Below are 17,466 nucleotides of genomic sequence, written 5' to 3' on the forward strand. Positions count from 1 at the left end.
AAATTCTAACACGGATGCACTGAACGCAACTTAAAGGTGGAACCTTGTTGGTGGGTGTTTAATGAAAATGTTCAGGTACTCAATTAAGCTTTCAGAAGGACAGAAAACAAATAAACAGAGACTTCTTTCCACCATCCACACCCCAGTGCCACTGTACAGAGATAAACACCCGTTCACTGTTTCTCGTGTATTCTTGCAAAAATGTTCACACAAGCACACACTCACACACATCTTGGTAGACACAAATGAGTTATACATTATACACACTCTCCTGCATGCTGCTTTCTTCTAACTTTTTATCTTGAAAGATTGTTCCCAATCAGCATATGCTGACTGACCTTATTCTTTTTAAACAGCTGTATACTATTCTAAATATACAGTATATAATTTTTTGTTTTTCTTGCCAGCAGGCTCTCCTCTTCCTTCCAGGAATATCAGCCTACCTTTCCTTTGGGGAATCATCTCTTCCTCCCTGTCAGTCCCGTGACTTGGATGGGGATGGTTCTGACCCCATCTCTGGCTTGGACATATGGCCTGGACCTTACCGTAATGATTGAGTCAGTGATGGACACATGGCCCTCGTTAGGGCAATGCCAGCCATGGCATGGACTTTATTCAAACTGTTAAGGAAAGAGAAGTCAGTAAGAGACAGAGATAGGACTGACTTGAGCAGTAGATGGTTTTGTGACCATTCCACTGCCTTAGAAGCGCCCCCAAATCCCAAGGGAATTGTGTTATCAGAGACACTGGCATGTGACTCGCAGTGGCTGGTGTGAGCTAACCCCCTCCCTCTCCCTTCCCAGCCATCTCCAAGCCCTGCTGCACAAATGAGAAGCAGACTGTGCCTCGGCCCCCGGATGCAGAAAAGATGATGTGGGGATTCACCAGCTACCGCCTTGCCCACCCTTATTGCTGTGGTCACATCCTTTAATTCTCATGGATTCTCATCCTTCCTGAGGACAATCTTTGGAGTAGCTTAGGGAAACCCTGGGCTGTGCCAAAATCTTTGCTGCTTCAGAGATTTATTCACCACGATCATCTTTTGATGTACACAGTCTGGGGAGCTAACCAAGGGCGGGCTCATTTCCTGGGCCGTAGTATCATTGGCGGTGTGTCTCACATTCGGCTCTGGGATTGGAAAATCTCTTGCCCAAAGTCTTTTGATGATCCCCACTATTTCCCACTCCGAACATTCTATTTGTGTGCTCCACTCGGGGGTCACAGATATGGGCTGGATTTTAGGGTGAGGCTGAGGATGAAAAAGATTCGAAATTATCACCTGGCCTGAGAAGGGGCTGATGGAAGAGGCTGTATCAAAGGCATCACTGGGAACCTGTTGGTTAAAAAGGAGGGCAGGACAGAAGAGTGGTCCTTTTCCTGCTGGGAAGACTTGTTCCAGCAAGACGAGCCATGGGCCAGAGAGAAACACTTGACAGAAGGGAGGCTCTGCCCCAGCAGAGAAACATTTCTTCAGTAGAAAGATACCTGCCTCCCAACCGGGTCCCGCTGCCTTCCTGAACCCAAAGAAGAAGGACCTTGAAGACCCCGTGGCTTGAGCGGAGTAGCAGTGAATCGTACAGCAATACTCACATGGACTTGGCAATGAGAATTTGATTGTTGACAGCCAAGAATAAACTCTGTGAAGGAGACTATGCCAAAATACAACCATGCAACAAAATATGTTCAGCTACCAGTATTTAGTTTTTCTTCTTTTTGTGTGGTTTTACAATTTTTCACTTTATTCACTTATGTAAAGTGAAATGATTATAAATAATCTGTTCCTAGCCCTATTTCTGCCAAGACCTAGGACCTCCCTGGTGTCCCACAGTGATGGGCATCCTGGCTGCAGATCTTAGGTGATTTTGCGGACTTGTGGGCGTGCACCAGTGTGGTGGGAAGGCAATTTGGTTTCTCAAGCCCAATCCAACGGAATAAACCAAGAAACCTACAGCTTGTACACAGATTAAGCTCTCATTCCAATGGAAAAACAGGAGTTGAGGATGAGGAAACAGATGTGGGATTGGGATGGGAGAGGGAACATTCAGGGGGAGGGCCTCAGGTGACTGTGGGTCAGTCAGGGAGGGAGAACAGGTGGAGTGAAGGTTATTGAGGAAGCCCGGGCCTGGGAGTGAGAAAACCCACCATCCACACACCTGCCCGATGCAGCCTTCAGAAATGCCCTTGACTTCCAATTTTCAACCTAAACCGGGGAGGTGGTCAGCTCATGTCTGTAAGAGTCCTTGGCGCTTAACGGATGCTCTCCAACCTGAAATGTTGCCCCACCTGTCCCCATCAGACCCTTGCTCTCTCCTTTGTCTCCTGGGTCAAGGGTCTGGGCCAAGTGACAGCCCCACCCCTCTGCTCCAGCTCCAGGACGCCAGAGGAAAGCCCCTCATTTTCCTGAAGTCTCGCTGCACCATCTCTGTCAACTTTATTTCCATTTTACAGAGGACAGGCCGGAGGCTGGGAGGGGCAGCCGGCTTAGCTCCCGGCTCCAGGATCCGCGCTCCTCTCTCTGCAGCATCTGGCATCCCGCCGAGGGCGCGGGTGGCCGGCGGGGCCGTGGCTTTGGGGCTGTCCCTGCTCTCGGCGCCTCCTCCCTCCCCGTCCCCCACCCGCACCCCTCCCTCCCTCCCCGCGCCACCCCGCCACCCCCGCTACCGCGCGCCTCCACCCGCTCCTCCCCGTGGCCCGGCTCTGCGCGGAAGCTGCGGCTCGCCGAGGGCAGGCGCGGCGCGCACGGCCGGCGGAGGCGACAGCGACCGGGCACAGGGCGTCCGGCGCGGGGAACCGCGGTCAGCCCCGGCCTGCGCGAGCCGCGGCCCTCGTCCACCCGAGGCCGGCCTGGGGGGCCCGCAGGGCGCGTGGAGCGCCGAGTGCGTGTCGGGCTGGGCCCCGCACCCCGGCGCAGGAGCGCGGGCGCGGCGCGGCGGAGCGCGGGGCATGGAGCCGGCCCGCGAGCCCCCCGCGCGGACCCGGCCGCCGCCGCCCCCAGCCGCCCGCCCCGCGCCCGCCCCCGCCGCGCCCAGGCCGCGCTCGCCTGCCGAAGTGGAGGGCCGAGGTCCCGAGGCGCTGCTGCGGCGATCCGGGTCGGGTTATGAGGGCAGCACCAGCTGGAAGGCGGCCTTGGAGGGTAAGAGCCGAGCGACCCTCCATCACCCCCCCACCCCCGCCCCTCGGCCCGGGGACCAGGGTACCTGGGGACCTGGGAGGCGGGTCAGAGTCACCTTGGCCAAGCTCCCGGAGGCGAGGGCGGAGCGCCCGGGGGATTGACTTCAGGGCCCTCAGATGCCACATGGTGGAGGGAGTGGGGGATGTAGCTAGGGACCACCTATGGTTACAACCTTGACCCTACCTGGACAGCTAACTTATCTTTGACCTTGGGAGCAGGTTTCATGCTCTGAGCCCCAATCTCCTCCAGAACTAAGGTGGGGGGTCAGCTACTGAGCGGCTCTCATCCCATGGGCATGTTGAGAGGGCAGCTGAAATCTGTAGTAGTGGAAAGGTTTGGGCAAAGCGACAGAAGCTCTAAGCTCAGAGATGGTGCCCATGCCCCGTGGGAAGTTGGGTGGGGGGAGGGTGCTGGTGGTGATGGGGACACATAGGGAGGGGAGATGTCAAGAACATGCCTTAGGCTCTTCCTTGCAAGGTCATGAGTGCCACATACCCCTTCCAGACAGATGGGCTCAGGGAGTGGCCTCTGGCTAGGGGGTCACTAGTACAGTACAGTCACTAGTACAGTACACTAGTACAGGGAGCAGTAACCAAGTGGAAAATAGATTTCAAGTTCATGAGTTCTTCTGGAAAACTTTGTGGCCCCTGGTGGTGTGTGGTGTGGGACATGCTGCAGCTGGCCTGGGAGAGCGCTGGCCTTCTGGGTCCTCCTGACAGCCCCAGTGCAAAGGCTGAGGATCTGGGCAGTATTAATCAGGGAAGCCCAGAGCTGGGGTCACCCAACCCACAGGAACAGAGTCTTAGAACAGGAAGGCTTCCTGGAGTAGGTGATCTCGTAGGTGTGGAGAGAAGACAGGGTGCGCTAGGCTCATGGACTGACACATTCAGGGACCAGGGGGCCGGGACTAGCCTGTCCCTTGTGTCAGACCGAACTCTGGAGTACTAGGATGGGGGGAGGGGTGGGAGGAGATGCATCTGGAGGGCTCAGACTGCGGATGGCCACCCAGACCTTGCCAAAGAGTTTGGACTTTGTTCGGCAGGCGGTGTTGAGAAGTTTTAAGCCTAGAGTGAGCCAGTGGATTTGCCCTTGGAAGAGTGGCCAGGTCGGTGAGGAAGGTGGGGTGGTGGTTGGGGGTGGGGGTGGTCGAGGTGGGAGAGGTGGGCGAGGCCTAGCCATTACTTGCCAGCGCAGGTGCCTTGTCGCGGAGGGAGAGGTGGGCACAGGAATGCCAGCTGTCGACCCAGAGGCTAGAGGGCCAAGGGTGTGGACGAACTCTGCGCTGACTCTGGAGGGAGGGGCAGTCCCACGCCTGGATGGGTGGTCCGGGACAAAGGAAGCAGAGATGTTGGATCACGGAGTAGAAGAGCCGTTGCAGGCTGGGAAGAGTTGAGCTGAATAAAGGTGGACAAACCCCTCTCTCTGCCGGGCATTGTTGGATTTGCCTGTGATCCTTGCTTCCCTCCCGCCTAAGTTATTTCTTGATGTTGCTCACACCTTTTGCCGGTATGTCTTCATTCACTTTTGAGCGCTCCTGCAGGGTCTGCCCTAACCTAACGCCAGCCTCCTGACGGTTAGGACCACTTCAGGGGGGATGTGGCCTCTTTCAATGCCTCTCTGGCTTGCTGGTTCCTATTTTACCTCCTGCCCCGACTTTGACCCATTCTGCTTCCTGCTCCTCACCGGCGCTGGGCCAACCACCTGCAGTTAGGCTGAAGAAGGCAGGAAAATGGCCCGATGACTGGCTCCTTCACCCCAGCAGAACCTAGCTGCTCCGTGCTTCGTGCCTACTTGTGTCCAACCTTCCAGCCTTGTCTTGCCTGTCCTGGTGAGGCTCTTTACCAGGTCTGGCTCTGTGTCTCCTGCCATCTCTGGTTCTCCCCATGGGTTCCCAGCAGCTGCCCACCCTTGATGCCTGTGGTCCTCGAGGGCTCAGCATCTGAAGCTTATGGACGTTTATTTACTTTTTTTTTTTTTTTTTTTAAAGTAGGGTCCGTGCCCAGCTCAGAGCCCAACATGGGGCTTGAACTCACCACCCTGAGATCAAGACCTGAGCTGGGATCAAGAGTCGGTAGCTCAACTGACTGAGCCACCCGGCATGCCACACCCCCGCGCTCCCCAGCCATGGACTTTTTCTACAGTAGTTTTAGCATCTGGGGTCCGAGTCCAGGGTGTTCTCCTCCACTGGTGCTCTGAGGGTCTGCTGGGTGTTCCCTTGACCCTCCCATCTCCTGCCAGAAGAGGGAAGCTCAGGGACCGGGACTGGTCTCTCCAGGGTGTCACCCTGTGGACAGAAATCATAGGGCTTGGACCGAGGTAGGTTGGTGAGGCACAAAGAACACAAAGTCTGGAGTTGGGTAAACCCACCTTCCACCACCATGGGCTAGCAGCTTTTCAAACTCATTTGAGCCTCAGTTTCCTTATGTACCAAACTCGTTAATGATTTCTGGCTCTCAGGACCACACAGAGGGGTAGGCTGTGCAGGTGACCCCTCTCGCCAGCTCTCTGTGCCTGTGATGAGGGAGCTCAGGTGAAACACTTGGACTTCTGGTCTACCTACCTTGAGTCGGCTTCCCCACTCCAGTCTGAAGTCCGTGTAATGAGCCCGGTCGGCTGACACTGAGAAACACCCGGGTTGGGGTGACGAGTCTGCGGGTCTGGGAACAAATGGCTGTGTGGCCCTTGCTTAGCCAAGTACCTGTCTTGAGACAAGTGGGAGATTTTTGGACTTGACCAAGCTAAACATTAAGGGGCACTGAGCTCCTTTATTTCCAAGCAGCTGACATCGCAGAAGCACGTGTTGCGTGCCGGAGCCCGGGCTGGGGGCGTTCACGATGCTGTCCCATTTAATCCTCACACATACCCTGCTGGGGCTGGTGAGTGTTCTGCAGGTGAGGAAACAGACTCGGAGGGGCCAAGTGTCTTGCCCAAGGACACAGGTTCGTTGCTAAGGTGTGTCCGCCACAAAGGCCCCCTGCCCTGAGAGTTCTTGTTTCATCCCACGTGGACCAAGGATTCTGGGCTTTGTGAGGCTCGTTGGACAAAACTGAAGTGTGTTTGGGACATGTGTAGCTCTCGGGCCCGTGCTCCCCTGCCATCTCCAGCCTGGACATTTTTTCCTTCCTCATGGGTTAAGTGAAATGGAGAACTTCTTCAATTTAAACCGGGATTAGAGCTCAGGACTCCTTACTTTTCTTAGGTGAACAATTAGCTCTATAAATAGAAAACCAAACAGAAGTTCTCCTGACCAAGACTTCTCTCCTGGTGGCTGTTCACTTTTCCTTCTACCTGCCCCCCAGCCGAGGGGGAGGGGCTGGGAAAGATGACCCAGCGCTTCTGCCTGGGTTCTAGAAAGACTGGGGTGACTGGAGATGGGGATATTTCTGGTATCGGGGGTGGGGTGGAGAAGAGTGGCCTGGAGGGGGCGGGTATGGCAGGGGACAGAGTGATTCTGCATATCGCCAGGCTATAGATTTTCCTGGGCTCACCGATTCTGAATTTTTAATGTTGAAAGTTTCTTGATTAGGCATCAACCCACAACTTCCTGATCAAAACCACACACATGCATTTAGCAAAGTCTTTTAAAAATTTAAAAATTACCAAACTCTACATTTGATAGTTTCAAAGAGTCACGACTATGCTCACCAGACTGTGGCTCTGATAACTGAGAGAGGTCAGCGGTGAGTCTCTTCTGGGCCCTGGATGTGAGGGTGAGGGGTCATCTGTCTGGGTTGGGAGCCAGATTCTCAGTGGGCACTGCTGACATGACGCTTAAATCGCCTACCTTTATAAACACAAGCTACTGCGTCCTCCAAGTCCGACTATTGTGGACCATTGCCTAGAAGGAATGATAATTGAGTTAGACACATCTTCTAGCTTGAACAGTATCTCCCCCCGCTCTCCCAAAGAGCTGTGTTGAAGAAGCTGAACCACCAGCTCCTGAGAATGGGACCTTATTTGCGAATATGGTCACTGCAGCTGTGACCAGTGAAGACAGGCTCATGTTGGAGTGGGTATGCTCCTAATCCCCTAGGACTAGTGTCCTTATAAGATGACAGTCAGATAAAGACAGAAACACCCAGGGAGAAGGTTGTGGGATGAAGAAGGCGGAGCCTGGAATGAGGGGACCGCAAACAGGGATGAGGAAGGTCGCCAGCAAACCCTCAGAAGCCGGGAAGAAGCGAGCAAGGACTTCCTTCGTCTTTGGAGGGACTGCGGCCCTGCTGGCGCCTTGACTGGAGACTTGGGGCCTCCAGAAGTGGGAGACAAGAAATTTCCGGTGTTGTAAGTCATCTAGTTTGTGGGGTTTGTTACCACAACGCTAGGAAACGAATACGACCTTGTTTTGGATTGTCCGGCCCCACAGCCATCTTCTGCGAGGGCAGCAGTGAGCAACGAGTCGGGACTTCCTCGAGTGTCCTTTTTCTGTCCCCGGTGCTGTGTCCAGAGCAGTCGTCCCCAGGAAAGAATGAAGAGCTCTTGGGTTCTGGTGGTGTCAGAGAAGCATATGCAGATTCTCAGCACATTTTTCCTCTTTCCTTCCGGAAGGCCGCTGATACGACAGTAAAGGGATTTTTACAAGGCTGTAAGGACAACAAGAAGAGACAAGACAATAGCAATCCAGTTGGGAGTTAGGCATCAAGGATGAGTAGCAACTGCTTCCACTGACCTGAGAAGGCTCAGAAAGCAAAGGAGCAACCTGAGTCACATGCAGGGGCCCCCGAAGTATGGAGATGGGCGGCACCAGTCATCATGGTAGTGAGTGAAGAGGGGGCTGGAACAGGAGGGCTGGTTGAACATTTTGGAAGGGGTTCAGTTGCCAGGTTCTCTTCCCAGTCCTGGAGGGGGCCTGGAGCTAAACTTGAGAGAGGGTCTCTAGAGGACAGGACATTTGGGGACAAAAAATTAAGGGGACATTTACATAATGAATGCTTAGGATGACCTCTCAGCCTCTCTTGGTTAAGCCCACACTCTTCAGGAGGGAAACAGAAGAGTCTTCTCCAGGAACCCTGGCCCACCCAAGAAGAAAACCCCCAGAAGGTTAGCACTCCCAGCACCTTGAGGACCAGCCCCGCCTGGTCACTCTCCTGAGACCCCACAGCCGATGAGCCCCTCCCCGGTCTCGGAGACGCCAATGGACTCCTTCCTCTTGCCTTAACCAGGAGCACATCACCAAGCATCTCCAGACATCTGAGGAAACTCGACGACATGGAAACTAGAGCCCAAAACAAATGAAGAGAAAAAAACAAAACAAAACAATTTAGAGGGAAAAAGAGACTACGCAGGGAGAGATAGGCTTTCTGCCCACCTTTTCTCTCCTCCCCCTCCAAAAAACCATCAGTAATATCCTCAAAGAGATAAGAGAAAATATGGCATCGTTTTTGAAAGAGATTTATTTATTGACTTTAGGGGCAGTGGGGCAGGGAGAGTCCCAGGCAGACTGTGTGGAGCCCGAGGTGGGGCCGTGTCTTACACGCTGAGGTCAGGACCTGAGCCAAAACCAAGTCAGACGCACAACTGCCTGCACCACCCAGGAGCTCCAGTACGGCGTCATCAGAAGCAGGATGCTGAGGCCGCTGGCAAAGGGAGATTCTAAGGTGGTGGCGAGCTAAGGCAAAATCAGACCGTCGCAGCAGAAGGTTCTGGGGGCCGCTGCTTCAAGAACATTGTTAGGGACTAGATGTTCATGTCCCCCCGGTGTGTCAATCAGCAGATGAATGGATAAACAACAACAGTAAATACACGTATATGCGTATATACATATGCATATAGTCATATAATGGAATATTACTCAGCCATAAAAAGGAATGTCATTCTGACACACGGTACAACATGGATGCATCTTGGAAACATTAAGGGAAATAATTCAGACACAAAAGGACAAATATTGTATGATTCCACTCATATGAAATCTCCAGAATAGGCAAATTCACAGAGACAGAAAGTAGATTAGAGGTAACCAGGGGCTGGGGGAGATGGGAACCAGGAGTGAAAGCTTAATCAGTACCGAGTTTCTGTTTGGGTGCGTGGTGAGAAAGTTTTGCAAAGAGACAGTGGGGATAGTCGCACAACATCATGAATGGAATTAATGCCACTCATTGTGCACTTAAAAGTGGTTTAAAAAGGGGTGGCTGGGTGGCTCAGTGGGTTAAAGCCTCTGCCTTCGGCTCAGGTCATGATCCCAGGCTCCTGGGATCGAGCCCCACATTGGGCTTTCTGCTCAGCGGGGAGCCTGAATCTCCCCTCCCCGCCGCCTGCCTCTCTGCCTACTTGTGATTTGATCTCTGTCAAATAAATAAATAAAATCTTTAAAAAAATCATTAAAATGGCATCTTTTAAGTTATTTCTATTTTATGACAATAAGAAAAACCTAAATAGGGGCACCTGGGTGGCTCAGTCCATTAAGCGTCTGCCTTCTGCTCAGGTCATGATCTCAGGATCCTGTGGTCGAGCCCTGTGTGGGGCTCCAGGCTCAGCAAGGAGCCTGCTTCTCCCTCTGCCCCTCCCTCTGCTTGTGCTCTGTCTGTCTCTCTCTCTCACTTGGTCTCTCTCTTTCAAGCAAATAAAATCTTTTAAAAAAAGAGAGAAACTTAAATAGAGCCGATGTCTAAAATCTAAAAGGGTTCTTCATTAAAAAGAAAATAAAAATTTTCAGTGATAACAAAAAAACATAAAAATTAAAAAGGGGGAAGGCAAGGGATCAGGGGAGGTTTTGTGAAGAGGATGGAAGGTGGGGGGGGTGGGATTCCAGGGGTAGCAGTGGAGGAGAAGAGCTCTCTGGGGGCAAGGACCCAGCCCCTTGGGCTGTGAGGACGGGCCGGGTCATTTCAACGTGAAACCGGGAGCAGGTAGAGAAGCAGCAGGAGGCAAGAACTGGAAAGCTCTTTGGCCCAGAAGGCAGCTGGTGCAGAGGCTCGGGGGAAGGGTTTTAGGCTGCGGGGTCATAGATTCTGACCTGCCCCCCAGAATGGCAGCCCGGCTTCAGCCAGTGGCAGATTCCCGCGGAGGGCTTGGGAAAACTCAGCTTGCTGGGCCAGGGTTCCGTGGTATCAGGACCTGGGGCTTGGCAGGGGGGTGTAGGGGTGGGGTGGGTGGCCGGGCACTGAACGGCTTCTTTCTCTCCTCAGACACCACCACACGTCTCCTGCTGGGGGCCATCGCGGTCCTTCTGTTCGCCATCCTGGTGGTGATGAGCATCTTGGGTGAGCATGTGCGGGCTGAGAGCACCCACCCTGTCAAACTCGGGTCTCACTTGGTAAAGAAAGGTTCTAGACATACCACATATTCCGCGGGGCCCAAAGCCTAGAAAACATTGTGCTGTTTCTAGGTGAGAGTTTAGCCTAAGATAATATGTTCACATGGCAACTCTCTGTGTCCCCTTTACTAAGTCATGTGGGGGCGTGGCTGGGTGGCTTCGGTGCCATTCCGTGCGCGCCGCAAGGACGCAGAGCCAACTTGAGGTGAGGGAGACAGGCACTCCTTCTTGGAGGAGATGGTTTGGGGACAATGCCGGTAAAGATCACGGTCATTCATTTAACGAACATTCGTGGATCCCTGCTGTGTGTTAGGCCCCCTAAATGCAGAGGATAGAAAACAAAAAAAGAAAGGATGAATGGGACACCACCTCCCCTGCCCAGTAAGGAGGTGTCACGGGTAGGGGGCTCCCCATGGGGGGACCGTAAGGGAGAAAGGAATAAAAGAAACGGAACCCTTCAAGGACAGGCAAGGCTCTAGGACTGGGAGATTGGGCTGCTTTTTATGGATTCAAGTCCAAGTGTGTGGTGCATTCCGAAGGGTTTGCAAAGTGGTTTCAGTGCCTCTGTCTTTAATCTTTGAGAAGCACCCAGAGGTGGGCGCCGTAGAAGGGGAGAGAAGTCCAGTGACAGCTTTAGCTCCCACCCAATCCTCCCCTTCGGGCATGCACATTAATCAGAGGATCTATGAGTGTTTCGAAAAGAATATGGTGACCACCAGTGCCAGCTTGGATTCATCTAGAATAATCACGATGAATTAAATGGGTTTCCTTTTGTCCTCACGCTAGGTTGGGGAGGTCAGAGCAATGCGAAGAGAGAGTGTATTGTGATTCTCATAAAGCAGCTGAAATGTACCCACGCCATGGGCAGGACTCCCAGTGGACTCGCAGCTCACTGAGCAGTCAGGCTGGACTGTCGATCATTCCGCTGGTGTCGGTGTGGCTGGGGTACCACGGGCCAGTTCTTGGCTCTGTCCCTGTCTACATTGTAATCAAACACTTGTACAGAAACAAAAAGATACCGATGGGTTTTGTCGGTGATACAAGGATGCTCAGGGTGACAGATGAAGGGTGCTTAATATGAGAGGTGGGAAAAAAATCAAGACTATAATCTATCTTTCAAAACGCAAATGAGCCAACGTGAATGAGATAAAGGTGGAAGAAATAAAAATAAGACCTTCGGACAGATTTAAAAGGTGACTGATACCTGTTCTGGACGCAGCGGAGAGCTGGCTTGGAAACAGATCCCATGAAAACAATCGAAGGGTGTGTCCTGCCCGCCCAGGGAAGCGCACGTCTGCACGTACCCGCCGATTCCTTTCCTGGAAGCGGTCTGCAGACTGGCAAGCCGGCAGCCGCTGGAAGGAGTGTGGCCGTCACTGTTGCTGGGCCTGGGGCCACAGCTGGCATGTTCCAATCTGTTCTGGGGGCAGCATTTGGGTGCCGATGTGGACACATCGCAGTGAGCCAGGCAGGATGGAGAAGAGTGTGGACAGTGTCCCCTGCAAGAAACTGTGGAAGAGAGGGTGTCTGTTTAAACCTGGACGAGGGGAGGCTGGTGAAGGTGGGCCGGGCTTGCTCTGGGTCACTCAGAGGCCGATCCTAGGTCTGAATGGCTGGGTCCCAGAGAGGCAGGTGGGACTCAGACCTGAGAAAGAACTTGACAGCAGCTCAGTAGTGGACCAGGTTGAACTGTTGGCTAATGAGGGTGTGGCCAATGAGATCAGACCCTCGGAGCCTGCCGAGGGTTCCCACTGTGGAGGGCGGTACACGTGGTCTCCAGGTCCTTCCTAAATCTGTGTTTCTGGGCTTACTTGCCCCAGGGAGTCTGGGGAGAGAGAGGAGCTCTTAACCCAGGGCTGAATCTGCTGGCACTTCCCCTTGGCGGTCACGCCCCTGCCAATCTCCCCAGTTTCCCTGTTTATTGGGTCACCAACCTTCTCCCCCGCCGGGCACCGTGAGAGGGGCTCGCCTGGGGAGACGGCTGCCCGAGGCACCCCCGGAGGGCACCAGCGTTTGGCAGGTGGAGGGAGCGTTGGGTCACCGAGTGGGATTCCTGAGGCGGGAGCCAGGCATGCTGTCAGATATGAGTCCGTCCCCTCACCCCCATCTCCCCTGCAGCTTCCAAGGGCTGTATCAAGTGTGAGGCACCCTGCCCGGAGGACTGGCTACTCTACGGAAGGAAGTGCTACTTCTTTTCTGAGGAGCCGAGGGACTGGAACACGGGCAGGCAGTACTGCCACACCCACGAGGCTGCGCTGGCTGTGATTCAGAGCCAGAAGGAGCTGGTGAGCGCTGGGCCGGGGGCGACCTCTGGGGACAACCCCACTCCTAGGGTGTGGCATCCCTTGCGACATGTTTCCAGAGCATGCACAGCATGGGGGTGTGCTGGTGAGCTCCGTGGGGTCTGAGCACGTCTCCAAGGGGCTCCTGTTTCCACCGCCACGGTGAAGGCCAACGATTTCAATCCAAGGCTGGCTTGCTGAGCCCAGCTCAGTATCCTAAAGTGTGAGCATCACCAATTATAAATACCCTTGTGAATGAGGAACACACTGGCACCTTCTACACCTCCAAATCAGGGCATGAGCTCCCGCTGAACACCCAAAAGAGTTTTCTCAGTAGGAAAGCGAAAGAAACACAATGAATGAGTCTGTTGATCTGTTTTGGATTTTGAGGGTAACAGTGGTATGGAAATTCAAAGTGGCAGGTAATCGCAAAGTCACTTCTGCTTGTCTCTGATACACAGTGTAGTAGTATCTCCCTGCTGCAGAGAAGGCTGAGAAGCCAAATGAATGTTGCAATCTGTCCCCCTTAATAATCCATTAAGTGGGCAATCCCAGGCTTCCTGCCAATCAGGAACACTGACTGGTTGGCTGGACCACAGAGCTAGGAAGACAAACCTTGTCCAAGGCTTCCTGGTCCAGTGGGCATGCTCGCAACTGCTGGGAGAGGGGTCAGCGTGAGTGCTGGGTGCTCGGTGACCCCAGCTCCTTATTTGCAGGACGCAGTGAGGGATCCCCCTTTCAGGGTCTTTATATCCCGGGAGCCAGTCTTCTCAGCTGAGGTGAGTCCAGGGATGTATGAACAGTTAGGAAACCACAGATGACTCGGGTTTCCCCTCTTTCCTTGATACAGGAATTTATGTTCAAGTTCACACGGAGGGAGCCCTGGATTGGCCTGCGCAGAGTCGGGGATGAATTCCACTGGGTCAACGGCGACCCGTTTGACCCGGACACGTGAGCTGAGGCTTCATCTTCTGGCTGCTGATCTTAGGCTAGGGGAAGCCTGGCCCCCCGGACACAGCCTCATGAGGGAGAACCAGTGGGTTTGTGCTAGCTAGAGCTCTAACCTCCAGGGTCAGCAGCGTGTGACCGAGAGAATGATAACGAAGACGGCTTTACTTCTCTCCCTCTCCCCTAATGGCCAGCCTGGTTTGGCGGCTCCACTGTATGTAATCATCAGAGCTTCCTGCTGCGGGGCCCAGGCTCTTTCCATCTTGTGGCTCCCCGCCTGGGGAGCGGCTCCTCTGTGTGGCTCCGTGTGGCTCAGAGGAGAGGGAAGACATGCCCCAGATGTCCCTTGGCGTTGGCCAGAACTTAGCCCCACGACCACAGCAGCCTGCTGGGGAGGGTTGGGATGGAGCCTCTGTTCTGGGCAGCCGGTGATGCCTACACATTAGTCCTATGGAAGAAAGGGGCTCTGACGCCGGGGTGCCGTGAGCACTCCCTTAGAGAAAACCGCACCTGAGGGTGCCGGCGGTTTGAGCAGTGGTGGGATTGCTTGTGCCCAAGGGGTGTGGACGTGAGACGGTGGTGGGGTGGCCGGTGTGTGATGACAGGGACTGATTTGTGGAGTGCTGGTGGCAGGGGACGTGGGTGGCGGGGTGGTGACTGTGTGTATGGAGGGAGCAGTCCAGGCTTAGGGGAGCACGGTGGGGGGCATACAGGGGAACAAAAACCTCAGTTTCTAGTCTGGCCCCTAAGGCTGGAAGCATAGGCCCTGAGGAGCTGAGGGGCGGGGTACAGCGGCTCACCTGAGGATGATGATGCAGGAGGGTCCCCAAGGCAGGAGAAGTGGGAGGCACCCAAGACCCCCAGCCCTCCACCATGGCTGGGAGCTGGTGACCAGGCACTTTCCCATCCAAGGCAGGCTTAGGGCTTAGCCTTCAGGCGACGAGCAATCGGTCAGCGTCTTCCCTTCTGGCTCCTGTGCCCTTCGTTTGCACCCCCTCTTTGTCCTCATTGTTTCTTCCTTTTTTTCCTTTTCCTTTTCTCCTTCATCCCAGATCTATCCTTAGAGCTGCTGAGAAGTCTTGCACTTTCTGCCTCTCTCTCTCTTCTTCTGGAAGCTTCCTGCTCCCTGAACCTGGGAGAGCCTTGGAGGCTGGGGTCCCCAGTGTGCTCACCATCTGCCAACCAGAGGACCTTTAGGCGTGTTGCTTTGGCACTGTGGTGGTCCTGCCTGGCACCCCCCTCTTGAGGTCATTCTGGTGTCCTCATGTGAGACCCCGGCTCCAGCCCTGGCAGGGATGTCATGTCAGGGTGACTAAGGTTGAGAAGAAATCTTGAAATTCAAAAGGAAATGATTTTAGGTAGAAAGAACCCCCATCCCCCACATCTACTGATGACGACGTCAGCCAACACCAGGGTGAGTCAGGTCCGCTCCTGTGAGATAGCTTCATTCGGCTCGTCTCTGCTGGGCTCTTCCTGTGCTGGACGCTGGGTGCTGTAGGGGAGCCCAGATGAGGGGGCATGGAGCCCACTGTGTGGGTGCTGACCGCCTGGGGGACAGGCAGGGACAGACGGACACAGGCCTCCATGTCCCATGGTGCAGGCAGCTGCTGTGGGGAGGGAGGCTGGGCAGAGGGTGGTCCTGACCCAGATTCTGACACATGGGATGAGTGAGCTGACTGGAAGGCTGCGGAAGCAGGATGGGAAAGCGCAGGGCGTGTTCAGGAGAGGTCTGTGGGCATGCCCAGGATGGCTGGAGCCGTGGTGCACAGAGCAGGCAGACTATGGGGGGACACATTAGAAAGTTCTGTAGGGGATAAAGGTATTAGAAGGTGGATCCAGAGGGAGGGACAGGTCGCAGGGCCTCCAGGGCCACCCAAAGACGGGCTACGTGTGCCAGCTTGTAAGCGCCTGCTCTCTTGTCTTCTGGCCGCAGATTTCCCATCTCGGGCCTGGGAGAGTGTGTCTTCGTGGAGCCCACCAGGCTGGTGTCAACCGAGTGTCTGATGACCCGGCCCTGGGTGTGCAGCAAGACGGCCTACACGTGAGCGGGGTCAGGCCAGAGGCGGGCCTCCAGCCGGGCTCCGAGACCGGCCTGGCCCCAGCTTGTCTCCACAGCGAAGCAGTGGAGGGTGCCCTCCACCCCCGGCCCCTGGTCCAGGTCCCACAGCCCTGGCTCCTCGTCTCCTTGGCCCCAGGCAGGTCCTGCGGCTCAGCCGTCAAATCCCACGTGCTCAGTAGTGTAGGCATTCCCAAGACACACACACGCACACGCATACACGCCTGCACAGGCATGCACACAGTTCCTTCTCAAGTTCAGAGTCCACTCTTGGTCACCCCAAGTCCCTCCCTGGCCCCGCGCTGGAACATGTCTCCCCCACGCGGCCCTGGTGCTTGGAGGAAGGGTGGGCGCTGACGCAGACCGAGTTTCTGTCTACACCGTCACTTCTCCCCTGGGATCTGGGGAGGCCAGCAGGCGGGCTTCCCCGGCCCCCTCTATCCACCCTCTCTGCCTGGCCCGGGGTTCTCAGGCAGGCCCCTGCTGTGTCTGTGGTGCTGTCATGTTGGTCACTGACAGAATAAAGAGAAGACTGGCATCCAGAGGAATCGGCTGCCCTTTGTTCCAGGGTCATGGGTTGGGGGGGTGGGGAGCAGAGGCACACATCTCTGGGGGCCTGTCTGCGGGGAGCCACCACTGAGATGCACCCGATCTAGCATGGCAGGTGATGACGTGTGGGAGCCGAGGACCAAAACCCATTCTGTGGCCTCAGGACCACTTAATGTGGCGGGGCTGCCGAGTTATTCTTAGATGGCTCGGGGATGTGCTCCGTCTGGGTCCTTCATCACTATGCAACTCAATATGACAAATTTATTCACATCACACCTACCACGTGCCAGAAACCACGCCACGCGTGGGGAGCAACAGCTTTATCCCCCAAGGAGCACACAGGGAGCAGACGCAACAGCTTGGGAAGCACCAGAATGTTCTAGAACACACTTGAAGGATGGTTTATTCTGCCTCAGGGGAGAAGGAGGGTGAAGTGAGCAGGAGGATTAGCCGTGCAGAAAAGATGGTGTTCATGGAGGGGGGTGGTAGGATAAGAGCGTGTGCAGGTCCTAGGGCCTCTGATCTTCCTTGATCTGCCTGGGGAGGAAATGGGGGTCCGACATTTCCCCTGGGTCTGTAGAGGCTCCAAGTGCCGCCACCCCAACACACACACACCTGGAGCCCCAAAGCTCACCCTAGTGCGGCCCAGGCTTCCCCAGCCTCCTCTCAGTGCCCCGGGCTGGCTGCCCGCGAGCCGCGTGCAGGTGAATTTGGGTCCTGGCCCACTTTCAGAAAATAGCTCAGAGGGAAACCAGGTCCTGCTCTGCTCTGCTCAGTCCTTTTACTGCTGCGTTTTCAGACAAAACTGTCAGCTTGGTTTTGTTGAACTTTCTGCCTGCTTTCCAGATATCTTAGTAGAATATGGACATTTTTGTGATTTCGTCTTTTGTCTTTAGTGGGAAAGCAGTGAGGAACCTGATGTAGAATAAAGAGGTGACAGCGACTCAGGGGTGGTGGGGCCCTATGGGGGTGGCAGGAAGCCCACCACCTCCCCTGCACGTGTGGGAAGCCTGTCTGGGGGCTGAGGACCGAGGAAATGGTCAGCAGCAGCATTGGCTACTGGGGCGTGGGGGTTGGGGGGAGTCTCCCTCCCACTGATTCTCAGTCATGCACAGGCCCATGGTCCCTCTTCCCCTCAAAGATGGCGAGGCTCAAAAGCCTTGTAGGTGGTGCCCACAGAAATGTCCGAGGCAGGAAATGCTGC

General features: G+C 54.9%; 1 protein-coding gene across 1 annotated transcript; it reads left to right on the top strand.

Moving 5' to 3' along the window:
- Positions 1-2,943: 2,943 nt before the first annotated feature.
- CLEC2L (C-type lectin domain family 2 member L) lies at positions 2,944-16,245 on the top strand. Its single transcript, XM_044244605.1, has 5 exons — positions 2,944-3,133; positions 10,300-10,374; positions 12,546-12,712; positions 13,560-13,660; positions 15,591-16,245. The coding sequence occupies exons 1-5, from the start codon at positions 2,944-2,946 to the stop codon at positions 15,700-15,702; spliced, it is 645 nt and encodes a 214-aa protein (XP_044100540.1). The 3' UTR covers positions 15,703-16,245.
- Positions 16,246-17,466: the final 1,221 nt, after the last annotated feature.

Source organism: Neovison vison, chromosome 4 (genome assembly GCF_020171115.1).
Source record: "Neovison vison isolate M4711 chromosome 4, ASM_NN_V1, whole genome shotgun sequence".
Lineage (NCBI taxonomy): Eukaryota > Metazoa > Chordata > Mammalia > Carnivora > Mustelidae > Neogale > Neogale vison.